This window comes from Rhinichthys klamathensis, unplaced genomic scaffold (genome assembly GCF_029890125.1).
Source record: "Rhinichthys klamathensis goyatoka isolate OS25496 unplaced genomic scaffold, OSU_Roscu_1.1 h1tg000301l_1, whole genome shotgun sequence".
Taxonomy (NCBI): Eukaryota; Metazoa; Chordata; class Actinopteri; order Cypriniformes; family Leuciscidae; genus Rhinichthys; species Rhinichthys klamathensis.
In genome coordinates this window covers 2,503,211-2,530,233 of record NW_026606820.1, presented here as the reverse complement: position 1 = coordinate 2,530,233, position 27,023 = coordinate 2,503,211, and the positions used below count along the sequence as shown (strand labels likewise).

General features: G+C 39.0%; 1 protein-coding gene across 1 annotated transcript in view; it reads left to right on the top strand.

The window, feature by feature from the left end:
* diaph2 (diaphanous-related formin 2) overlaps positions 1-27,023 on the top strand; it is a 559,427-nt gene that overhangs the window by 528,886 nt on the left and 3,518 nt on the right. The window contains exon 31 of the mRNA XM_056270265.1: positions 25,001-25,022. Coding sequence (XP_056126240.1) covers positions 25,001-25,022 — 22 coding nt within the window. The remainder of the gene's footprint in view (positions 1-25,000; positions 25,023-27,023) is intronic.

The window sequence follows — 27,023 nt, the reverse complement described above, 5'->3', positions numbered from 1 at the left end:
TTTAGCGGAAAGCTCATTTCCGGCAATGTCTCTACACGATTCATTCCTTCCACTGTCATTTCTAGTGACGCGAGTAAACCTCAGGAGTCCAGCCTCCCTCCAGCCCATATGTAGGCCGGTGATTGTATGAATAATCTCCAGGTCCCATATGGCTGAACGTCCTGGTGTATTTGATCAGAGCAGTGATGAAGCGGTCCAGGCGTCACAGTGTGTTTGTTCTGCCGTGTTTATCGCACGCTCCCGTGGCATGCCTTCGCTGGGCAGACGCTCACAATTTAACTCGTCAGGAGCGTGTAGGTGCCCGCCGTACAGCCCGCTGGCACACCGGTGTGTAAACAGATCAGAGTGCGGGCCGTAAAGCAGTATTCCTCTGCCATGCTCCCCTGACTCACCCCTTCCTCAGCAATCACGGGCAACACTACTGTCATTTATAAACTTTTAATATTAGCTCCTGTGGGTAATGGCTAATTTCTCCCAGCACATGGCTCTTCATTAAAAGTTGATTTCTGTCAGAGAGGATCCCTATCACATTAGCTACAGTCACTTGGATGGGTATAGGTTTATTCATTTATTTATTTTTCATTTAATCTGGTGTGCAATTTCTATTTTTAATCACACCACAGCTCTCTCTCTCTCTCTCTCTCTCTCTCTCTCCTCCCCTCTCTCTCTCCTCACTCCTCCCATTTTTTTTCCTCATGTGTGCTCCTCTATGCTAATAACACTCTTCAGGGGCCTATAGCAAGAAGGAAATTATTGATAAAGTAAGGATAAAGTGTGAAACAGCATCATGACATTTATCAATTTAGATTGGAGTGCAGCTGGTGTGCTCACTTGGTGAGCGGCTCACTTCGCTGGCACTTAGCCGCTAGTTTAGCGCTTCAAGATGAGAAAAATCAATGTGTTTCCAGCCGTTTTTTCTCTCCCTTTTCAGCCTGTTCTTTCAGGAACATGAAAGGCTTTCCATGTTCACCTGCTCCTCTCATTGTATTCATTGAGACAACCACTCTTGGTGTTTTTTTTTTCTCTCTGATAAAGAAGATCAATGTTTTTTTTTTCTTTCTTCTCTTGCTATGAGACTGCCTACTGAAACTTACTGAAATGTTACCATGCTCTTACTGGACTGAGCCTGGTGGCCGTGGCATCATCGGCAGGTCTTGTGCAGATCCCCTGCAATTACACTAACTTGGTCCAGGCTGCGCCTACAGCAGCGGCAGCGATCATTAGCTCCATCTTTACAGATGCTGAGTGAGGATGAGCCTTGCTTAACACAACCACGGCCAGGCTCTCACCGTGGCTCACAAGGTCAGCCCAGGTCGACAGCATGTGATGAGTGAGTTTGTGTGTGTTTGTGGTGCTGGGCAGCAGGCTTGTTGTACTGACCCTTCCACCTTCTCACAGTCTGTGTCTCGTTTTTTTTCCTCTCCCTCTCACTGTCATGCCTTCCGTTGGCAAGAAATCAACATTAATGAAGCTCTTGCGTCTCAGAGTTCACTCAGGGTTCCTGCACAGCTATATCAGACCATGCGTTTGTTTGTGTCTTTAGCTCTGAGCCGAGAGACCCGTCGCTAGTGTTTTATCAGGCAAACATGCAGGTTGTTAAGGATCAGCCTTGCTAAAGCAGTAAATTACTTTCGTGTTGACAGTGCGAACATGGCTCACATTCTCAACTTATTCATTAGGGCCGTGAGGAGGATTCAGATCTACTTTCTCCATCTCTGCAACCAATGGCTGGAAAGGTATGGGAATTATCCCGCATGAGAGACCGGTGGAGGAAGTGGAGAAGCAGCAATCTCTGACAACATTGACATTTTCCTTTGTCTCTATATAGAGCATATGTTTCACATAGGATGAGGTTGCACTTTCGTATCTTATTTTATACCACATAGAAGACAGTGTTGTAGTATTATGTGTCACACAATTTTTTTGAGTCAAACTTGGATCCTTAAAAGCAACAATGCATTGGCACGGGTAGCTTTCTATAATACAAAGAAACCCTTCTACCTAGATGCATTGCTGTGTGTGTGTGTGTGTATTGGCCGCTTGGCCAATACACACACGTGTGTTAACCAGAGGAGCAGCCGGTCCACCAGATGTTCCCTCCCTCGGTGGACTTGTCACAGAGGGACCTTTAGTCTCTTACCTGCTCTCTGCTCTAGACCTTCTGCACTGGAGGTTTGCTTTGTCCTCTTTTCAGTCCTGAACCTCTCAGATCTGACTGATCACTGTCCAGCTACCGTTTTATTTACCTCTCCATAGGGTCACATTTTCTTTTCAGATACTCTGCATTTTTGACATGTTGTGAATGGCAACAGGGGTGTTTCTTAATCTTTGCAAACTTTTGTGAAGAGTTATTTTTTCTTACAGTAATATTATTATTATTATATGACTTTGTCATTAAAGTCATTATCAACCTGACATTGCAATGCAAAAACAAGCTCATAGACAAGGAGAGTGAATATTTTTACACAGTCACAGTTTAAATGTCTTGGAAGTTTTTTATTTTATTTTATTAATTTATCTTTTTATCTCTTTTAAACATCAAAAAACAGCTATCAAGGCTCGAAATTGCGACCATTTTGGTCGCATATGCTCCTGAAATTTAATCTGTGCGACCTAAAATTATATTTGGGGGTATTTGTGTGAGTGCAAATAATGGTTGTGGTGTGACCTGTTTTAATTTCTCTACAAAACGTTCACAAATTACTGCACAGTGTGTACCTTATGTGCGCTGATACGCTGTGGCCGGACCATCATTCCATCCAACTTTACATAACATATATACATACATATCAAACTTCACCCTTACGTTCTTAATTTTAAAGCAGATTTTAGATTGGTTAATATTAGCTGTCAATCACTCCCACTCCCTTTCACTCCGCTCTCTTGTCACGTGACAGGGAGCTGACTACCACACGGAATTTAAAAGGCTGAATACGAGAGATTTCTTTTGTAAACCGTCACCTAAAGTCACAAATAATCCTGGAGTTGGTGATGTGGTTAATGAGGATCCACCAGCTGAAAAGAAATCGTACAGCTTTTGGAGAGAGTGGCTAAAAGATTTCGAGTGGCTTCGCTATGCTGATGGTTCAATGCATTGTATTCACTGTAACAATGCATTGTATTCACTGTAAAGCCTGTGGGACAGAGTTTGCAGGTAACACAGCATTTGCAACTGAATCAATACATTTTAAGCACGAGAGCTTGGTTAAACACGGAGAGAGTGCCAAGCGCAGAAAAATTCATGGACAAGTGTGTGTCAAACAAATCAGGTTCATCAGGTTCGATTATTAAGGCTTTTAATGGATGCTGGCGGTCGTTCCACTCTACTGGCAGAGCTAAACACCAAATTTGGTGGGTGCTCCTAATGTTTTGCTTGTGCTCCTAACTTTTTGAAGTTGGGTACACCAGTGCTAGCAAGTAAAAAAGTTAATTTCCAGCTCTGCCTATGATTATGTGAAAATTTGTTGATGCCCATTCTAACATGTAACTGAGGGTAAGCTTCTCTGCTCCCTGATTGATTTATGAGGCAAGCATGAGACAAGACTGAGTCTGAATCTCATGCAAATTGCTGGAATTTTTTTTTATGATTAACATGGAAATCAGAGTGCGACAGAATTGCAATGAGGTTGTGAAGCTTTAAAGCCCTTATAGTGCTGCATATTATAGTAAAAAATAATAATAAATACATTTATATCTAAATAAATAAAAACTTGCATCTTACAATGCTAAAAGATTCTGGCACCGTTTATTTTTTTTATTTTTTATTTTTTTTCCTAATAAATAATCCAAATTACAGCTTGTTCACTAGATGACCATGCCGAGAGAATTTCCTTTATTTTTGTAAATAGTTTTTATTTATAACACAGCAGTTACCGCAGTTTATTCGGAACAAAATATTCTCTCTATGGGCCATCAATCGTTCAGACATATGTACAAAAATAAACCAATTCACACTTATTTTGAATGATGATCTTTATTTTTGTACAGCATAATAAAGAATCTTAAATGTTTGAACAGACAAAGAGGACATCAGGAGGGGGAAAAAGGTATTGATTATTAAATAAAATAAATAAATAAACCAGTTCAGAGCATTTTTGACACATTCGTATGACTTTTAAAATATGTGACCGATCACGGAAACTAGGGACACAAGTCGGTTCTTCGGCATTTTGAGTTATTCATAGATTCTGAAAGTGTAGTCTCCAAGCTTTCCAACGATGTGTAACACGTGGAAATCTGATAATATTTGGAGAAGTTGTGGCCATTTGAAGGTAGGAACTCAAAAAAGGTAAAATGGGAGAAAACGGCCTCAAAAGATTGTGCATTCTCACCTCTCTCTCCTGCTGGGAGTGACAATAGGGCTCATTTACATCTCATTTAGATAAGCCATACCCCCTGTAAAGCTCCCCCTGTGCTTTACAGCTTTTTTTTCTTTCCTGAGCTAGCTAATAACAATAGGTAGGTATGGGAAGGTCTAAACAGACTAAACATGAGATAACATGTACGTGTTCTTAGAATTAAAACAAAACGACAAACTTTAATGCTTAATGCAAACTCACCCCCAGGACCGGCGAATGCACTTCTGCCGCTCTAGGCGAAAAACAATTGTGCTGCCCCTCTATTTGCAACGTTTACCAGCAACAACACACAAAGACCAATATGCCATAGGCCTACATATAACGCAAATAGTGCGCAACGCGCGTGTGCCCAAAATGTCAACAATATTAAAGTTTATGCAGGAGGTAAATGCCTGCTGGCATTTTTCTTTAAGCAGTCATGACAGGAATTTTCCAAATAATCATATTTCCTCCTCAGATTACTGTTGCAAATCTCTTTACACCACTTTCTTATGTGCGTATACACACACAAATGAAATGTCCGCAAGCACATTATATCATCAGCAGGTTCAGCATCTTAAATAACGACTAGAGAGCAAATGAAGCTTAACTTACGTTTCAGAAACGCGCACGGCAGGCCTTCATCGCAGCAAAGGTCTTAACTGCATCCTCTATTTCGATTCTCTGTGCCAGTTCATGTTCTATGGAGATTGTTGCCAGTCCATTAAGTCTGTTCCCTGTTCACAAAACGTTCCCCATTCAAAGCAATCGGGACATCACATATGAAACAGTTAGCCACCGCTGTCAGCGAGCCGAGCCGCCGTATTCAAGCACCGAGGGCGCGCGCGCCGCGCCCATACACTGCAAAAACTAAAAATCTTGCCAAGTATATTTTTCTAATTTCTAGTCAAAATATCTCATCACACTTAATATAAGACAAAATCACCTAAATACCAAGATTTAAGTGAGATAAAGGAGCTTGTTTTTAGACAGTGCATCTTGAATATCTTGTTAAGTGAAACTGTCTTAAAAATATCTTGTTTTGAGTCATATCTCAGATGAAACAAGCTTTTTTGACATGTCATAAGGTTTTTAAGCTGCTGTGTTATTTGTAAAAGATGAATCGTCTTGTTTCAAGAAACAGACTTGACTTGAATTGAGACAACAAATCTGCTTTATTGAAAACTGCAGGTCAACATGCCCAACTCACAACAACTCACAATGACATATATTGACGGCAAAAAAACGTAATTTATTTACGTATAAACAACTTTACCGACGTACAAATTTGTATGTATTCCTATTTAACTTATGCATATTAAAATCGTGGTTTTGACTCTATTGCATTCAATTGTCTTATCAATTAAATTTTCAGTCGCATTTATTAATAGTTTAATGTTACACCCCATATGGAAAAGGTTTGCTAAAAACTCCTGTGATTCTTATATGTTCCAACAGAATATTGTAAGGGACATATATGCTGCAAAAACCACATATGTTTTAAACATTTAAACTACACACACAAGCACACATTTTAATTACAAAAATATTTTATTAGAATGTGTTCTACAATATACAGTTGCATATTTCACATATCAATAGTTTTCATTTTAAATCCTGCATCACCAGATTTCATTTTCATTTGTGACAATTTCTCTAAACTTTATCACAGTACTACTAGGTATACAACAGTTCTATTCTTAACCTACAAACATAAAACTTTCCTAAATGTTGAAGTGATTCTTATGCGTATCACTCTAAAAAATAATTCAGTGGCTTAGTAAATATCACAGTAATAATTAACTTTATTACCTAAAATCTCTGAATATCATTTACTTGATAGTTTGAGTTGAACATAGCCTACCGAAATAATTGACTAAAACTCCAACAATAAATTTTGTCTGAAATTTACAGTTATATTTAAGTTTGAAGTTTTTCACTAAAATAATTTAGTATTTGACTAACCAATTATTTATTTAAAATACACTGAGCTAAATTTGTGAAATTTCCATCACAATATTTGAGAATGGATAATTAAACTAATCTGTTTCAAGAACCACAAATATTACTTAAATAAAATCAATATTATTAATATTTAACAAGCATAAGAAATTGTATTTTACTGTCTATGATTACAACAACGCACCCCTCCCCCACCCTCTGACGTGACGACAACTCGACGGTTGAGTGAGCGCGCGCTGTTTGAACTCCAGTGCAGAACAGTTCTCCTCTCCTCAGCCTCGCAGAATTGGTGCATTTCCTCTGTGAAATTCAGGTGTGTATGTTTTATTTTATCCGTATAATCATTAATGTGCTTTAAATAATTGTATTTAATGTGAAGGAACATACAGAGACGCAATGTTACTCGCCTTAAACGAGTGTCGACTCGCGCCTGCCTTTTCGCGTGATTGTAAGGCCTCGCATATAAAACACACGACTATATTCTTAAAGATAATGAATTATAACTAATTTGGATGATAAAATGTCCTCAGAACTGTGCACTGTTTGTTTATTGGCAGGTTATGGAGTCAGTCGCGTCGCAGCATCTTTCGGCTGTGAGTGACGCAGGACGGCGGTGTAAAGTTAGAGGTTCCCCCGCAGAGGCGAGTCCATCTCCGGCACGCGAAACAGCGCTGATCCGGTGGATACTGGATAACAGACCGGTTGATTACACTTGAATTACTTTATTGTTTAGGCCTAAATGTTTAATTTTTACTTCGAAAATGTTTCTTACATGAGTTTAGATGTAGGCAATATTGCATACGTGTTAAAAATAGTATAAAATATATGCTGTTTTGCTGTAATGTTAGGCTACTAATCGACAATAAAGGCCAATGTCATGTAGTTATACCGGTGGTTGAATGGAATATTTTTACAAAGGTTTAGAGGAAATAAAAAAGTTAATATTACTGCCATATAAACACAGTTTATATTACTCATAAATATTTGTTTTTAAATGTTTCCCCCTAATTATTTCTACTCAAGTTTATTTGTTAATGTACCAAATGCAGTTACTCGGATCTATTTAATTTGTTTTACTAACATTTACTCAGTTAATACAGTGTAAGTAATTGCTTTCACTGCTTAAAAATCTAATCAATATTCTAAGTTTAAAAATGTTTCACCAAAAAAATTGAGTAAATCATATTAAATGTTTTTAGAGTGCATCACCACCAGAGTTCATGTCACATACAAAAACATATTCCAGCCAATTTTAATCACTGTTCTAGAAACATATTTGACTCAGCTTTGTTCATTTGCAATAATATGTTATGATTTTGTTCACAAACAACAGGCCCAGACAGTTAACAATTAATACACAATCTTACAATATCATTTCTTTTCAACTGCTCTTTCAAATCCTGTAGTAAAATTAACAGTCTTCATAAAGATCAGTGATATTCTGACAGTAATCCTCTAACCGGCATCTGCACTGTACAATTTAAAGGGATACTCCACTTTAAAATGAAAATTTTCATCATATACTCCCCCTCATGTTGTTTTAATCCTTAATGAATTTCTTTCTTCTGCTGAACAGAAAGGAAGATATTTAGAAGAATATCAGTAACCAGACAGTTTCTGGTCTCATTGACTTACATAGTATAAAAGTCAATGAGACCAGAAACTGTCTGGTTACTGATATTCTTCTAAATATCTTCCTTTCTGTTCAGCAGAAGAAAGAAATTCATTAAGGATTAAAACAACATGAGGGTGAGTATATGATGAAAGAATTTTCTTTTTAAAGTGGAGTATCCCTTTAAGAATCTGCCAACTGCATATAAGTGAATCAGATGTTGGTCATCAAAACATGAAATCTGTACGAAACACATAAACAAATGACACAAAATGTGTATAAATTCTATATGACTTTAATTTGACTAGCATATAATTAAATATAAGAACTTTAAATTATTATATATGAATTTTATATATTTCGAGTAATACCATACACATTTGCATACTTTTGTCATGTAAAACTCATACAAGTCTTTTAACAGTATTCATATATAACGCAAAAATCCCCTACAAGTTGTATGTGTGTTATTTAGTATGAAATGGGCCATAATCGGTCTGATTTTGTATAGGACATGTATTGGCCTTATATGAAACACAGAAGGTAATTCTGGCCGATTTAAGTAAGGAAGATAATATATGGTTGCTGTATATGAACCATGCAGGTTTTTTTCATATGGGTAAAAAATACCTTCTTTAATTGTTTAACCATTTTGTAATATTTGGTTTATTTATTGTGAAACACAAAAGGCATTTTCTCCTATAGACCCATAATACACTAAAACATAAATTCACAAAAGACATCAATTTTATTAGCTTGGTGTAATCCAAATCTTTAGAATCCATGCGTTGTTTGCAAAAAACAGATCCAAATTCAGCCCTTCATCCAGTGATCTTCATAATTTCTCTCAGCAGAGACCGTAAACGCCAAATCCTGGCATCCCGCGCTCGTGGTGAATTCAAATTCAAAAATTGCGCCCGAAGCGTTACGACATGTTTTACAGCAGTGATATCAGACGCTCATTGGCTCTCGCATGCTTCGTCACAGATTGCGACATGCCATGTTTAATTGGTGTACTACATTTGAAATGGAGAATCGCGCGCGCCTTCAAAGAGCGAACCGAAACCGGATTAGCGTTTTCATGGATTAATAACTTAAATTCTGCTCTATAACGTTACCTCATACAAATATATTATATAGCCTACTGCCAGAGAGGACTGCGACACATCGTCCTGTGAACGACTTTTGGTACCGGTTTTGACATTTTCTCACTAAATAAAATTATTGCGATTAAACGTGTAACGTTATGTCTGTGTTTTTCTTTATAATTGTAACATTAGTTACACAGTTTTAAGAAATGGTTAGGTGTAGGGGTAGGATTAGCCTAGTGGCTCAAACTATATTTTAATGCTTTATTGTTAATAAAACTGCCATTTCCCTACACATTATGTTCATTACGTTTGATCCTTTTAATATTGTCTATAAAATGGGTATGTTTAGGTGTGGGAGTAGGGTAAAGGGATCTTACATTTATAATCTATAAAATGTTCTACTATGTTTTCATATTGCAGTTCCATAAATACTGTGAGCCAAAATGTTGAGAAAAATGAAGCTGTTTCCCTTTTATGCAGTCCTCTGGGACTTTTTGCTGTTTAAAAAAAAAAGGTTGTGTATTTTTCACTTTTTCTGTCTAGTAAACAGTAGTTAATGTCTTGAATCTAGTAGGTAAAATGTCTTGAATCTAGAACAGTATTACTTTTGTTGAGCTTACAATAAGGTAGCCTAAATACACTTGAGATGATGACAGGATGGTAAATTATGGCTTATTATGGCAAAAGAGCACTGCCTAATATGAGTCAGGAATGCTAACTTCAAGGCATTTTGTCTCAAAATGCCCGTTTCCAATCTTATTTCAAGTTGGTGGTGACTTAAATCTAGAACAGTGTAACAATTATAGAACTAAAAATTAGTTAAATACACTTGAAACAAACAGGATGACAAAAGAAAATGCTACTTTTGAGCATGACTAGCTTATTATGAGACACAAAACATCACAATACTAGTAAAATATAGCTAAAAATGAGTTTTCCCAGCTAATTTCAAGATCACTCATATCTTTTAAGGCTTAAATATAATGTCTTATTTCAAGAAATCTTACCAAGAGAATTTTCACTTGTTCCATTGGCAGATTTTTTTGCTTATTACAAGCAAAAATATCTTGTATTCATTTTTTTTTGCTTATTTTTGGAGGGGCCTTTTTTCCAGTGTACCTCCGGTTCAGTTTCCCGAGCCCACAAAGTGCGGCGAAAACATTTTCGGTGTAACTGCCACGCTTCAGCTCGTCTGCGACAATCTTTGCGGCGTCCATCTTCATTGAATTTTGATATCAGATAGAGCCGGCCAGAGCGCTGCATATTAAGTAGCCACGCTGTTGGGGGGCGGGGGCAAAAGCGCCGGCGGCTATTCAGTATGGAATTACACACAGACAATGACACGCCCCTACTGCATGCTAGAATCTCCGAAAAACAAGCCGATTTCAACCTCAAAATGTACGCTTTTAAATATACCAATACTGTTATCTCAAACATGTAGAGGCTTCTTCATGATCTCAACTAACAGATTCTGCAAAAAAGCGGAAATCACCAATTTTGGAAAAAAACGCTTCTTTCTCATTTTGCTCGCAAGTTGTGCTGCCGACTTGTGTCCCTGGTTTCCGTGACGGGTCACATATATGTGAAGAGTCCTCTCCCCAGTTTTTTGGAACACAAATAGCTCCCCTCCACAATAGAAACCAAAATGAGGTACGAATTGCCGGTAAATTATTTCCTGTTCTTGTGGATAATAGGCTACCTTGTGCAGCCTTTGATTTTCTTTCTTTTTGTCTCCTTCCCTCTGTTTATTCAGCCGTCCCTCTGCAGCTCTGCTGGAATCCATATTGATAGCTGTCAGGCCGTGTTGCCAGGCAGCGGGGAAAGGGGGCTGTGAAAGTAGGGGAAGGGGAGATGTTGTATGGAGGGCATCTGTCAGATCTCATGACTCGACCCATGCTGTGATGCGAAGGGTACTGTCAGGAGATGGGGAAGAGCCAGCACAGGTACGGCCCAGTACATGCACTGTCCTCAGGCTGGAACTGGCTGTGATAGCCTTGTGGAATTGTGAGAAGGGGGAATGAAGCACCCTCGTGTCCTGAGCTGACAGGAAAGATCTGTTCACCGCAGAGTCCTCTTGTGAAGGCCAATCCCAATTTGATCAACTCTCAAATGGATTGTCTAGTTGGCAGAGTTTGATCTTGAGGAATTTCCATCAGTGAGTCAAATATGATGATTCAAGTTGGCTGCATCGTATAGAGTAATGTCAGTTTTTATTGTGGGCAAAGATGGAGGGATGACTGTTGGTGAAACTTTAATACTAATTGATCCCATGGAAGGCTTATTGACACAGGTGTGTAGCCGCAAGGCATGGCTGCCCAAGAAGGCAGGGGAGATGGGGCAAGCAGCAAGATCAGGAGATCTGTTTTTATGTTGAAACGATTGAATTGTAGATCGTTCTACTGCACAGTGCTGTTGGTTCTGACCCTTAATAGGCACCAGTGGTTCCCGCAAATATTTTTTTTTTAACAAACGTAGGTCATTTTGCTTTTAAATCAAATTGCAAAAAAAAGGACATTGCAGGACTGTGGGAGGATTTGAATGTGGGCAGCAGATTTCTTTTCTGTAGGTACACGTGTTTTGAGCTGACGGGACTTTGCGCTTATTGCTGGCAGGTGTGAGTCTCACGTTTTATCTTACCCGCTCCCTGCAGCACATTTCATGTAACAACGTTATTAGCGGGAGACTTAATCAAACTCACTAACAATTGCTCACACTGACAGACGTCCAGGCAGCTGGTGCATAATGCTCTGCAAATATTCACAGTGCCCCAGCAACCCCGTCTGCCCGCTTAATCAAGTTCTCTCGGTCACCCAGGGAACAGAAAAGCAAAAAGGTGGAGTGTGATGGCACTGCTCGTTGGAACTAGTGCCATTCACTGAGGAAAAATAGGGACAGGAAGACACTGGGGATAACACTATAGGGTCTATTTTAGTGCTTAAAGAAATATGAATGACAATTTTGGCATTATTTACTCACCCTTATTTCATTTCACAGAATTTTTGTATGAAAGTGAATTAGGGCAAAACCTGGTATTCACTGTCCTACATCCTTAGCATCAGCTATAGTTCTCCTTGGCCCATCCATGAGATAAGTAACTATGTCCAATGCTTTTGAGTCAGATCTTTTTTAATGAATCGGATGATTCAATTCACAAAACTGCTCTGAATGATTTATTCCCGAATCAAACTGATCTAGAGGTCAGTCTCAAAAGATCTGGTTGTATAAATAACAACTTAAATTTTGGTCAGTTTATAGCACAAAGCTATAATATGATTTGAGTATAACATGAGTTGTGTGAATGGGTCTTCTTATGTAGCTTATGTATACTTTTTAGGGATGCACGATATTGGATTTTGGCCGATATTCGATATGCCGATATTTTCAAACTAATTTTGCCCGATACCGATATATATGCGCATTTTTTTTTAAGTGCAAAAAAAGCTTATTAAAGCTTCTATTAAAGTTCTCAGTCAAGAGCAGTGAGTGATTTCCTCTGTGTTTTGTTGTTTTATTAACATTAAAGGGATAGTTCTCCCAAAAAATTTAATTGTCATCATTTACTCTCTGAAGTTTCTTTCTTCTGTTGAAAATAAAAGTTATTTGGAAGAATGTGGCTAACCAAACAGTTGCTGTACTCCAGTGACTTCCATAGTATATTTAAGCACAAGAAATAAATGAATACAGGTTTGGAACAACATTAGAGTGAGTAAATAATGACAGAATTTTTATTTCTGGGTGCAGTATCTCTTTAAGGACAAGCGGCAGCATATTATTACTGTCTCTTTAAGAACTGCACGCGACACGTCTAATATAGGCTACACGCATTTGACAAGCAGATTTTCTCTGTTTGCTTTCACTTTAGACATAACCAACTTTGTTTATGTAAACCCTGTGTGTATTTGACTGTATCAGCGCAATAAGACTCGAAAGATTAGTCCAGTATTCAGGCGCTGTTCGACAGGCTTTTAGTTCCTGTGAGCGTCGGGTGTACGCGCTCAGAAAAGCGCATGTTACAACAGCGCATCAGCGCGTGAATGACATGTTTAACTAGCAAGACTTTGACGCACATGCAAATAATGAACTTTTGTGAATTGCAGTGTCCCGTGAGTGTAAGTCTACCTCTGCGTTTACATGTGATGTGATGTGAATGTACGTCGCGTTGTACAGTATGTTGAGATGAAGGCGCCAGAATTGAACTGATAGAATGCACGATACTATGATTTTTCTTCAAAAGCAGATCGTGGAGACATTTTAATCGTCCACGATCAAAAACCGTGAGACGCGCACCCCTAGTTGGAAGTTTAAGTTGCTGGCGCTCATGCTTTGTTCATGGTCGTCACGTGCGCATAGGAAACACGCCACCCTATCGGCAAGGCTCATCGGCAGCAATATTCATATCGGCCAATGCCGATGATGGTCATTTTAAGCTTTGATCGGCCGATACCGATGTTGTCCCGATATCGTTGTGCATCCCTAATACTTTTTGAAGTTTAAAAGCTACAGTTCACTGTATTTGCATGGATAAGATGGACCAACTGCATTATTGAAAATGTCTAATTTTATGTTCCATGGCAGAAAGTAAGTTATTAGGGTTTGGACAAACATGAGGGTGAGTAAATAATGACAGGGTTTTGTTTTTTTGGTGAACTATCTTGTTAATCCTGTTAAGATGCCACATATGTGCAGAATAGCTACAGCACAGAGCTGTGTTGCATCTTCCATAGCATCATGGCTGTATTCATGCTAGTGCAGTTGTTGCCCTGTTTGGGCATGCTCAGTCCCGTGCAGCTCTATAAAACAGTGATGTAGAGCCTTGGAGAGACCCTGTGTACCGCACTTTATTCTGAAATGCTGACTTATTTATAGGTGTTGGAATCGTGTTGTTTGCTTGTTTTATTGAAAAGCTTGCGGGTAAAGTGGCGACAGGATGGCATGTGAGTGTGATCTCTTGAGGGCCCCCTGCAGAAATCTTCTTCCCGATAAATAAGTCAGCATTGATGAATATTTCATTCACATGAAATCCATTGTCGCCCGCAGGTCTACGGGGATGTGTCGTCGCTCCACGCACACAGCAAAACAACCTTCCCCCCAGGTCAACCAATCCCTCGTATTTGGCATTCTGAAAGAAACACTGTTGCAATCCCCATAATTAGCTCAGCGCTTGCATCAATGGTTCTGACGAATAGTATGACAAAAATTGTAAAAGACTTGTAGTTATATGACATCTTACTGCGTTGTATTCCACCTTCACAACTCCATCAGAAGAGCAATCAAACTGATTTAGTGCCGCAGTTGTCACATTTCATATGCAATAACCTATGGCTAGGAGACGAACACACAAGAAAAGTTTAAACCCTCTGGTTAGTGAGTAAAGAGCTTGTACTTTTATGCCTTGTGGGGAAGGGAGCAATAAATAGCAAGAAATGCAACAAGAGACAGAGAGGTGAAACGAGGGAACGCAAACGAAAGAGAGTCAAAAAAGGAAGTGGAAGGAAGTGACCAGATTAGAAGTTAAGCAGTATTTCAGGGTGCTTAAGATGGCACCAATAGACTGTAAAAAAAATATGGACATAGTGTCCATGACATCACCCTTAGGTTTCTGAAGAGCGTTTTTGAAGCCTAAAGTGGGCGGGGCCGGCTGTCGGCATCTTGGCAGCACGTCACCTCTCGTTACTCCCGGATAAAATAAAATGGGCAAAGAGGCGGGACGTGGGTGTAGTTGAGGTGCTAATGCTATATGCTACTGGCCTCGCGCTGAATTGACAGCTGATTGAAGAAGTAAAGCCAATAGTTAAAGTTCATGTTTTTGCCCTTCAAAATGCTATAATAGTTAAAAGACGTAACTAAAAGTGAGACCATTTGTATCGTGATGCATTATTATTCTGCTAGTTAAAAATGTATTATCATGCAGTAACTTACAATATTGCTCTGAGCTTGAGCGTATGACAGTGATTCATGCGCATACATGTCAGTCAGCATGGCATCGCATGTCAAGTTCGTAAAGAGCTTTATTCAGTCCATTTTAAAATCAGATTTTGGCCGCCCCTCAATTTCTCAAATGGGTTAAACCAAAGATATTACCTCAGAAGTTCAAGTAAGTGCACTAGAAATCCGCGCTCATTCAAGGGTGTGCATATATTGCTTGGATGGAGAGAAAGCACTGTTCCTTGCAGAATTTCATCTGACGGAAACTTTTTATTTAACAGTTAAAGTTAAATAAGCATATCTGTTCCGTGAGAGCAACAGCATAAGGAGTGTGGTCTCTATATCTATAGACGTTTTTAAATCTGAACTCCAAAAAGCAACGAAATTGTCAGACATCCATTAGTGCATGCGTGGAAAACAACTGGAAATACAGCGCTGGTTGTTCTCTCCATACTCGACAACGACGGAATCCAATGGCGTGGGCGAAGGTATAATGCGTGTATTAAATTGTATGAAATAATCCCGAAAAAAGCACAAACACGGCAGAGATGGCAAGTACAGCAGCTGCTGGAATTAGCTGAGGGTGACGTTAACAGACAGCAGACAAACGGCTAGCAGTGACAGCAGCCGCAATCCATCTGTCACTCAAGTGGCCACGCCCTTAATTGACCTATGGCTAAGCCACGCCCCTTCCACTCACTCGGACAGACAGTCAACATTCGGGGACAGGCGCTATGGCAGCTGTCACAGTAGGAGACATTTCACAGGAGGCAATTGATGATTTTTGGATACAGAAAGATTATATATCATCTCGAAGTCACCAAAAGGGCCTTAACTATTCATTGGAGGGTTATATTAATAATTTTATTGTTGAGAAGGTAGATGAAAAGCTTCAGCTCCAGTCAAAAATTTACAGGTCACATGCAGTGTGAACGTGATAAACCGCATCTCGTTGCCATCATCTCAGACAACAAGATAGAGGATCAGCATTGTTCATGCACTGCAGTATTTACAGCACAACATTGCTAACATTTGTTATCTCGGTTATTTAAAGATACGTTAATGAAGCTAAGTGACATGATGTACAACGCAGCTAGAAGCTAACGTCAACGTTTTCTAATGTTAGGCTAACGTTAGCCTAACGTTACGTTAGAGATGTTAAAGATAACGTTCAAATACGTTGTTGACTTAGAACAGATGTAGACATCCTTGTTTAATTTATCCACGTTTAGTTGGTGTTGTGGTCTACCGCATAACTTTATCCAGAGCAGATACTTTTCTCGGTTGAGATGTGGCTTGGGAAAGGGTAAAAAATGCACACTGTCGACCTGGCTCTCGGGATACCTAGTGTCGGAGTTGCATGTACCCCATGCACACCGTTTGACCATTTTAAACTTAAAATGACAAGAAAAAAACTTATAAAAACGAATGAAAACTGACTAACTGCAATGCATTTCAATGGACGTGGAAGCAGAGAATGTCCGAGTGTATTGGGTTAGCTATGCGCACTGTGATTGGCTCATCGCATCTGGGGGCGTGGCTTAGCCATAGGTCAATTATGCAGAACTTTAAGGCTTAATGTAATTTAAACGGATGAGTTGTAAAGAAATGCACCCCCCTCACAGTTGTCATGAAGGGCAAAGTTAGCTATATAGACCAAAACCACTTTTTGCACCAGGCTGTAAACATATTTTTTTTCTGCTGTAAAGTTGGGCATTTTAACATGGGGGAGATACAGATTTGACTCACTTTTGCTGCCAGCCTCAAGCGGCCAGTCGATGAATTGCAGTTTAATTCACTTCCGTGTTGGTTTCAAGAGAGAGACAGGGAGGTTGCCGCTTGATGGCAACTGAGGTGTAGACAAGCTATACAAGACAAGAATAGGAGAGGAAGATGAAGAACACTGGCCATCAGTGGATGAATTTGCTCTACACAAGCAAGTTCTTTCAAATGAATATTTCAAGTAAATTCCATTCCTAAAACATTACTCAGTCCAGACTCTTCGCCAAATGGGTCAGGGGGTTCTCTGTGAAAATGGCCCTCCATGATCTTTACGCTCTTTGTGAGAGAATACATCTACAGAAAGATAAGTAAGTAAATAAAGAAAGAGCGAGCAGCATGTTTTATTTAAGTGGAGGTCTGCATTGTGTATTCTCAGACGGAGTGAGGCATGAGCAATCCTAGGCACAGGATTAAGAGAGGGCGACTTATGTTTGGTTGCTTGGAAAGATGTTACTCTAATGGATTCGCTGTAACTGTTTTTAGTGTGTGCCTACTTGGGTAGATGGGTCACCTGTATGAGTGTGATTTGAAATTCTGAATGTTTGCTTTCACAGGCTTTCTTTTTTATCTCAACGTGAGTATGGGATAAGTAAACAGACCGCAGTTTCAGCGTGACCTCCTGAGAGCTCCAGGTGGTGCCCTTTCTTACAACTCAGTCAGTTTGCCATTGGAGGGATAGTTTACCCCCAAATTAAGATTCTGTCACCATTACCACAGATTATGATTCTATTATCATACTCACACTCATGTTGTTCCAAACCTGTTAGACTTTATCTTTTGTGGAAGACCAAAACGAGATTTTCAAGAATAATGAATTGTTCTGATTGCCCCTTAGTCCCCATGAGCACTGAGGATTTCAAGTTTCAAAAATCAGTCAAAAGCATTACAAAAATATAATAGAATTAGACCATATGACTTTTATTATGCAAATGAGAGTTATTATGTACCGACCCAAAAGAAAAAGTAATTTTGAATATGACTGATTCATTTGAAAGATCTGACTCAAAAGAATAATTTGCTCATGAATTAACATTGATACTTCACTTATGAACTCTCATGAACACGCCAAGGAGAATAACGTCTCTTAAGTTCATTGTTTCAGAAGATTTGAAGTATAGTGCATGAGTTGTATGATACTTTATAGTGTTTTGCTTCTTTTTTGAAACTTGAAAGCACCTGTCCGAATTCATTGTCTGTTTCTTCTTTTGTGTTCCTTTTAAGGCAACAAAGTCAAAAAGGTTTGCAACAACTTGGTTAAATTATGACAGAATTTTCATTTTTGAATTAAGTAACCTTTAAAGGTAATCTTCAAGTACATTTTTTTTTTTTTCTGATTTGGTGTTTAACACAGATTCCACTATCTCACAATTCTGATGTTGCCACTCCCCCAAGAGTAATTAAGTTGTACAAATGTCATCTTGAGACCTTGTTGCCAGAAAGCAGCTTTATCATTTCCATCCATTCATTTTCACATCCTTCCACCTCGCCACCCATCACTACTCCATCACCCTCATTTCACATTCCATGACAATCTTACCCACATCTTATTTACTGCACAGCCTCCATCTTGTGTTTACGTATGTGTGCGTGTGTCTGTTTGTTTGCTCAACATATATTCAGTGTGATATTTATCATGTGAATTTATAGAGCTCTCCCCCCTCTGTGCTGATGTGACATCAGATTTATTGGACAAGAAGACAGAGGATTGTCTGTTCACTCATGTCCCCTCCGGTCAACATGCCGTTTCTCACTCACCTATTCCTGATTCATCCAAAATACAATTACATTTGAAAGAAGAAATAGGATTGAAGAATCTATCGATCTATGTCATATCAACACTATCCATCTGTTTATCTTACTATCTGGTTCCCCCTTCATAGAACCAGCCATTTTCTTCCTTTATTTGTTTAGTTATCCATCAGTCTATTTACCTTATCATGCTGCCAAACCATCCATTTACACTTCCATCTGTCTGTCAAACAATATTGTGGTATCTATTTGTCTAACTCTTCTCTGTCTATACTCACCCCACTGTCAATCGAAGCTTCTCCCTAACTATGACGTTTTCTTCAGCTTGGAAATAGCATTGATCTGCTTAAGCTTGTCTTAGCTGACTTTTGATTTATGCGGCCACTTCCAAGTACATGCATAATCACAGCTGATACTTCATTGTTGTTCGTATTTGCGTGATATTTTACTTTGTGCATAAATGTGTGTATGTGGAGACATGGGTCGCTGTTCAGGAAACCGAGCCCTGCCTGCCTTTAATAGGAGCCCATCCAAATGCTTATTCCACTGGCAAGCCAGATCTCTGCTGGGTCACTATCAGTCTTGAAGGATCAGTATGGTGATTTGGGGCCTAGCGCACATGATCCTAATGGATTAGCCACTCACCTTTCCTGAGTTGAACTTAGGGGGCAATGTCCCTGCCAGAGGCCCCATCTGCACCCCGTGTTTTTAGCCATGATGATAACACTATGCATCAATAGCGACAGTTTTTATGTCACAATTTATTAATGTGTTACATGCACTTCCAATTTCGATTAAATGGTATAATTTTTGTCATTAGATAATAGTGATCTGTTGATTTAATATTTTGTGTCTGCTTGTTAATAGTGGATAATGGTGGAGACAGTAATTCATTTGTTTGTTTGTTTTTATAGTAAAAATATTGTATTTGTTTTGAAGTAAAATCAAAACAAATACAATCTTTAGATCACAGATTTGGTGCAGATGGTTCACATGTTGCTGCTGTTGTTTTTTTATTATTTAATAATTAATATAATTAATGTAAGTATTATTTTATAATTCCATTAATGTAATTAGATGTAAAAAATGTATCATAACCTATACACTTTTTCATATAAATATATATACTGTTTGTGTGTGTGCTTCAGCTATTCCCTACAATGTGGGGATAAAATTGGTTGAAAATTTGTGGGACAAAATTTCGGTTAATCATAAACTAGCGGCTCTGTCTCGCACATATGCAAAACTTTATCGCACATGTGATATTGTGGTAAATGTATTCATCGCACAGACCGATTTTTTCATAGCATGTGCGATATGTGAAATTCAACTGTTCAGCCCTGTGGCTTAATGTAAAAATGTTGCATACGCACAAAAAAGGCGCTGATATGTGTGTACACAATTTTCCACGCACATATCGGGATTTGTAAAAAAAAATTTAAGATTACTTAAAAGTCATTATCCAGAAGTTAAACAAAAACTATATGAATTTGTACACATGTGGCATGCTACGTTTAACGACAGTGAGGAGTGCTAGGCCTTGTGCTTGCTGAACTCATGTTCTAAGAAAATGTTTCTCTCGAGAACAATGATCAATGATGCACACTTTCGTTCAGTGGTAGAACGGTCCATTGGCCGGTTTGAATAGGCCCGATGACAATACTGTACAACCACTGCTGCAAGGTTGTGCTGTTGATGATGTGTGCAGGCAGACAGTAATGATAACTCTTGTGATCTTCCCAACATTATGAAAATGACAATTGCATTTGAAGGATAGAATTTGAAGGAAACTGTAAGTTTTATTTTATTTGTTTTGTCAATGATATGCTGAGTCAGACAATTGTATTTAAACTGCAAAATAAAATATAAATATAAAAAATATAAATCTGTTTCCAATAAAAATATATACACATTCTAAAACATGTTTACCTTATAGGCAAAATTGCATACATTTTATTTGTTTAAAAAAAAAACTATCTGGCCAGTGAAAAAGAATGAGAATAACTCTTCTCTGACAACTTTCTCTACAATATTATTTTTACGGATATTTTGATATATTTATTCTAAAACCAGACAAGGATACTAAATGAGTTTTAGCAATGTAATGTGACTTCACAAATTATTTAAATCATTTATTGTCTGTATTTCATATTTTCCTAATGTCTTGTTAAACATGGTATCACATAGATGGGAAAATGCATATGGAAATAATATGCAGATGAGGATATGCATAGTAAAACTAGATGTTGTAAGATGGTCTGCAAAGATGCACATTCAGGATGAAATCTACGAAAGGTTTTATACATGAGACCCCTGATGGAACAACATGGAAACCCAACGTGTGCGCGTGTGTGTGTGTGTGTGTTTGTTCCCCGTATTCCCTACGTTATGGGGACCAAATGTCCACAGAAGAATAGTAATACCAGTAAATGTTATCCTTGTGGGGGGCACAAGCTTACAAATTATACAGAATGATCTTTTTTGAAAATCTAAAATGCAGAAAGTTTTCTGTGATGGGTAGGGTTAGTGTAGGGCGATAGAATATAACGTTTGTTGTAGATTATAAAAACCATTACATATATGCATTGTCCCTCCTAATAAATTGTGTGTGTGTCCATTTAGGTTTAGTATTTTAATTAGCATTGTGTTTTCATTTTGAAAATCAATTCCGCTCAATCCCACCAATTAAGAATTCCACAAAATCAGCAAAGAAATTGGAAACAACAAATTTATGTAAGTTTTCACTTGACCTTTTTTGAATAGCTTGTATAAGAGCTAATAGACACCAATATCTTCTACATAAAGTATACAATCCAAGTGTTGTTGTTTTTTTGTTTGTTATTTTTGTAAAAGGATGATAGGCGAGTTCTCGCCTGCAGTGCTTGAGAGCGCAAGCTGTATTTCTGTTACTGCACAGGCACATTCCTGTATTACTGAAGTTTGCCTCTCTGCGTAGCTGCAGAGGTGATGATTAGCACTGTAGATTAGCCTCGGGCTGCGATCTATTGGAAAATATTTTTCATCTGACGGTTTGATACATGTGTGTGCCTTTGCTTCTCTGTTCCCTTCTTTTGAGTTTCTTTTTGTTTCAGATCTTATATTCTGACATCTCTTTTGAAAACCATGCTGGTTCACAACTCAGAGACTATCTTGTCCGTCTTGAGGATCCCAATGAAAAATCTTGGCAAATGTGACCGTCAGCCATTTTATATCCCATCAAACAGGGTCCTACTGCTGTGCCTATAAAAGAGAAAGAGACTAGGCCTGCCGGCACTGGACGCCAGCCGTAGTTTCTCATCCCTTCCCCTTGTTTGTCCCGGGAACAGATCTGTCAGGGCCTTCCTGCTGCAGAGATAAACTAGTGCCTCGCTCTCTCCTCTAAAAATAAGCATTTGTTTATCGACATGTGTAGTGATTTCCAGCTCTCCTGTGCCGTATTGTGTGCCGAGCTGTCAAGAGACATTACTCTAAGGCCTGGCTCTCCTTTCAGCTCTGAGGAGCTCAGAGAGAGTGCAGCCGAGCAGGACAATGCTGAGTGCTGGGGGGCAACAGGCTAGCGAGCCTTCGCAGAAATCTGCTAAGATGTTGCCTTTTTACCTCGGCTGTGAGCCGCCTCCTTTATCGAGAGCTTGATACTTTAATGCATTCTTTAAAGTAGAAACTGTGGAAAGTGAAGGGCAATGCGGATATCGACTATCTGGGTCACCTATTCAAGGTACAGCGAGTGTCTAAATGGAGCCTGGCTTTGATTGAAAGCCGTATTTGATGAAAGGGGAAAAAACTCAGATCCATGCTGACCAGTTTTGACATATTTTAATTGCTGCCTTACTTCATTATTGTCATTAGTCTGGGTCTTAACAAACTGTCAGATTAGACGTTACACCTCCCATCTTTGTTTAGAAATGGCTCCGACAGAGATTTAGGGAGAATGCAGACCAGACCTCCAGCTTATCTGAGCTCTCATCCATCTTAGTTTGATGAGGAAAGCTCATGTTTGCGCTCTCCTTTAGTGGATCTGTGGTGGCTGTGTTTGACAAATGCCCCACACTCACTCTAAACATCCGTAATTTCAGCAGAGCGTGGTTACTTAAAGCAGGATTTCAGAGTCTTGTCTCGCTTGTGTTTCTGGTATCTCTCTTGCTTTAGTTAGGGCAGAGAATGCACTTAAGAGCTCACATCTCAATGTGGAAAACGAACCAGAATATCAGCCAGTACTTAAAGGATTAGTTCATCCCAAAATGAAAATTCTGTCAGCATTGTCAATTCAAATCCTTCTGACTTACTTTCCTTTCACAAAAGGTGAAATTTTGAACAATGCAGTTGGTCGTTGTTTTTCATGTCTACAATAGCTTTGTGTAAATACCAGAAAATTGAAGTTAATATTTACTGATAATGATCACATCCATTGTGCGACAGAATCTGTGAGTTAAACTGGAGAATTGGATCAGTCCAACTTCTTAATAAATTGTTCTTTTAACTGAATCAACCAATTTATTCAAAAGATAACTCAAGAATGATTTAATTGCATCACGACTTCTCTCATGAACATGCCAAGTTTGTCAAGATTATCAGTGAGCATTGATTTAAATTGTCAGTGTGTTCTTCACACAAAGCTACTGTATTACTTCAGAAGAGGAAATATAGTGCACAAATCGTATGAACTTTATTTATGCTTTTTTGACTTATTAAAGACTGACTGTCCCAGTCCTCATTTACTTTCATTATATATGAAACAAGCTAGAGACTCTTCAGAAAGAAGGTCATAAGGGGTTGATCTCATATTGTTGTTCCTTTGGACATTAGTAGCTTTTCAAAGGCTTACTCACTCTTGTACAACAAAGTGCAGTATACAGCAGGATTTATTTTTCCTAACCATTTTTCAGTGTCAAATAATTATACTTTCCTGCTATTTCCTGCATTTTTATTTTCTCACTGAAATGACTCTTGCCCAGAGTTCTGCATTTGATTGAGATACAGCTGCCTTTTTCAAAGACACTATTTTAACATAGCTTGGTGTGACAAACAACCTCAAATTAGACCCGGTTATGTATACAATGATATATATTAATTCGACTGTTTTTTTTAGAGGTTTGTAAACAAAGTTTTATCCAGATGATTTGAAACAAATCCATATGTTCTACCTCACTTTTTTGTCATAACACATGTCCACTTATGTTTTAGTGTTTACCTTCTTGACACAAATCTAGTTTGCAGGGCTTGAAATTACACTTTTCAGCTGTCTCAGAGTTAGGCACCTATTTGACCTCTTGGACCATTCTCTACTGCTGCAGCTGAAGTAACCTTACCAACTGACTCTGCTGCTGCCTCAGAACAATTACTCTCAGATCTCTAGGAAACCTTGGTTTGTGCAACTGTGGGTTTAACTCTCTTACCCCCATAACTTACAGCTGAAGAAATAACTCTTCCCTACGCCATCACATCCTCTTAATATGTCCTGTTTCTGGTGATCCATACCCATGGAGCCTGAGTCTGGCAAAGGCATGCTGAAGATGAGACGAGCAGATAGCTGCTGCTACTGCTGCAGCTTGCACACACACACACACTCTCTCTCTCTCTCTCTCTCTCTCTCTCTCTCTCTCTCTCTCTCTCTCTCTCTCTCTCTCTCTCTCTCTCTCTCTCTCTCTCTCTCTCTCTCTCTCTCTCTCTCTCTCTCTCTCTCTCTCTCTCTCTCTCTCTCTCTCTCTCTCTCTCCTCACCTCCCTCTACAGCCCACACGCGGTAAACATTGTGTGTTGACATATGGCCCTCACAGATTTAATCACCTTTATTACATTTTGTCCCTGAAAAAATATGAAGTGATACAAGTTTGCACCTTACGTTATGTGCTTGTGTGCGCGTGCGTATTTTCTTGGTGTGAAGGTCTCCAGAACAACAGATGCATAACCAAAAAGTGTTTATTTGGAAATACTTGCCTCTGCACATTTAATATTTATTGCATACATATTGAATATTTGAATCGCATCAAACATGTAAATTATTCACTCTTGTAATTACCTGTGTTTATTCACATAGTTACTACTCAACTGTTGATTGAAGCTAATTTGTTATTCATGGAGAAAAACTTGTGCCAAAGGACTCTCCTGATGATGTAACTTCATGTAATTACAGGCAGATGACAGTAATGCAAAATCCATTATGTCATTTAATCTCTTTAGAAGAATGCACTAGGGGCCATATGGGGCCTATCACTCAATCATACAGTGAAAGTGTCGCATTCAAGCCTGTGAATCCTTCTCAGTCCTTTGTGAGTGTTTGTGTGCTTACTCGCTTTTTAGTAATGTGCTTTTCTCCAATCTACGACCCTAGACTAATCCCATGATCCCCCTCTGCAACGCATTATGACGTTTTGATCACGTTTGATTCTCCCTCCCCCATCAACCCTCTCAAAATTTAGAGGAACGATAGCATCATTTAATTAAGTCCTGGAATACAGACTTTTCTCTAGTGTAAAACCAAATGTTCTTATTTTTTCATCAATCTTTTTCACTCCCATCCTTTTTCTTTGTGCATCCAACCTAAAGACGCTGCCTCCGGGAAAAGCAGGTAAAAAAGCCATCAAACCCGAAAGCACTTGACAGATTTGTGATCAGTGGCACAGTTCTCCTGAAATTGTCTAGTGGTGTATTTTTATTGTGGAAGTGAATGCTTACCCTTCAGAGAATAGCTTCATTGTGTGTGCCCCAATAGAAATTGCTGCTGGTTGTTGTGATTGTTTCTGTATTTTAGACTGAAGCGCCTGTGATCAGAAACTTAGAGAGCTTTCACTCCAAATTAAGAGAAGTAGGAAGGTCTGTTTTGTTGGTTGGTTTGTATTTTCTGCCCATTTGGTTGGAACTTTTTTTCCCCCACCTAAATCTCGTCTTCAATCTGTTGAGCTCAAGCAATTATCTCAAGTATTGCTCTCTAGACATTATTTCCCCTGTCTTGCCAAATGCTCCAAACCATCCTATGTTTCAATCTCAAACAAGCAATGATGCTTTCATCCATTTTCAATTTGGACCACAAACTTGAGGAAGTGCCACTAGTCCTCCCAGATCCCGACAAGACAAAACGAGCATCTTGGAAGCAATTGGCAAAACAAATAGCAGAGTTTGGACTAGGCCTTTGTTTACCATCTATTCCCTTGCTGTTAATGTGGGTTCTTCTTCTGTTATTGTTTCCCCTCTTCTTCATCCTGCATGGTCACATTGAGTGTATAGTCATGACATAAGGAACCATATTATCTAAACAATCTTTTTGAATGGTTTGAATGGTCAGCCCTGCTGAATAGACCTCTTTGTAGAAATTGTAAATAAAATCTGAACAGCCTGTGCTCTAGAAAGTTCTAGAAAGTTCTTTGTTTTTATCACTGCTGTCAATGTGCAATGCCCATTCAGTTCAGAGAGAAAGAGACTGGAGGCCTTCAGGCGCTTGGCTTTTTGAAGTGGAAGTGGATGAAAGACTCCGCCGTCATTTCAACTCATATTGTGGTTCCCATGCAGAGTTTAAAGTTCAGCGTCCTCAACTTTCACCAATGCCAGATGAAGTTTTCCTGCAGAGAAATGTGGATTTCCTCTCTCTATTTGTGCTCTTAGTTTTTCATTTATATGTTCCTCCCTCTACCTTAACCGCATCTCTTCCATCTCTTTGTATTACCCTCTTGTTATTATCATTGTCCCTCCCCTGTGGTGAGTATCCTTGTTAGGACAGATTTATATGTCTACTGAAGCTTGAATTAAAAGGCTCTAGGCAAACTCAAAAAGTGGATTTGTTAGCACAAAGCACTTACTCTCATAATCTACCAACACTGAGCTTTCAACTGCACTGTAAGGATTTTAAAACTTGGTCACTGTGACTGTTTTATTTCACCTTTGTCTTGTTGCAAAAAAAATGAATAAAAAATGCTTTGCCCAGACAAAGCCATAAAAGCCTTTTCGAAATGATTTCTAGCTTGTTTTCTCACCGGCCCCCGCCACTGACCTTGGCAAACGAGCTGGACTTCAATTTCGTTTGAAGTATGAATCCACCTTTACTGTGGTGCCCACTTGCTCCTAACTCATTACCTGACATGATGAATGGGGCCTGTTCCATAAAACTATGCCCAGCCCATGGTGGCATGGACACCTGGCACTGAGTAATGGCAGTTGCATGGGCAGACCTGCCAGGGTAGGTAGGAAAGGTGTGGTGGCTTAAGCATGGAGTTGGCTCTCGAATCTGCAGGGGAAAGAGGAAGGTTGTCCACTCCACCTGCCACATGGCCCCCAACCAGCCCCTGACTACACCATGTTTGGAGTGGAGAGAGCCTTTGTGTGATCCCATAATGGGCTGGTCTTGATTGCCAAGTTCAGCTAGCACATTTAGTGCTTCCCTCCATCATATCCCTACTGGCCTGTTTTATTTATTTTTTTAAATCAACTTTTAACTGAGAATTTTTTTAACAGTTAAAGGGATAGTTCACCCAAAAATGTAAATTCTGTTATAATGTATCATCCCTTATTCCAAACCTGTAATATGATGAAAATTAAGGTCTGAAAACACTTGACCTCATTGACTTTTGTTGTATGG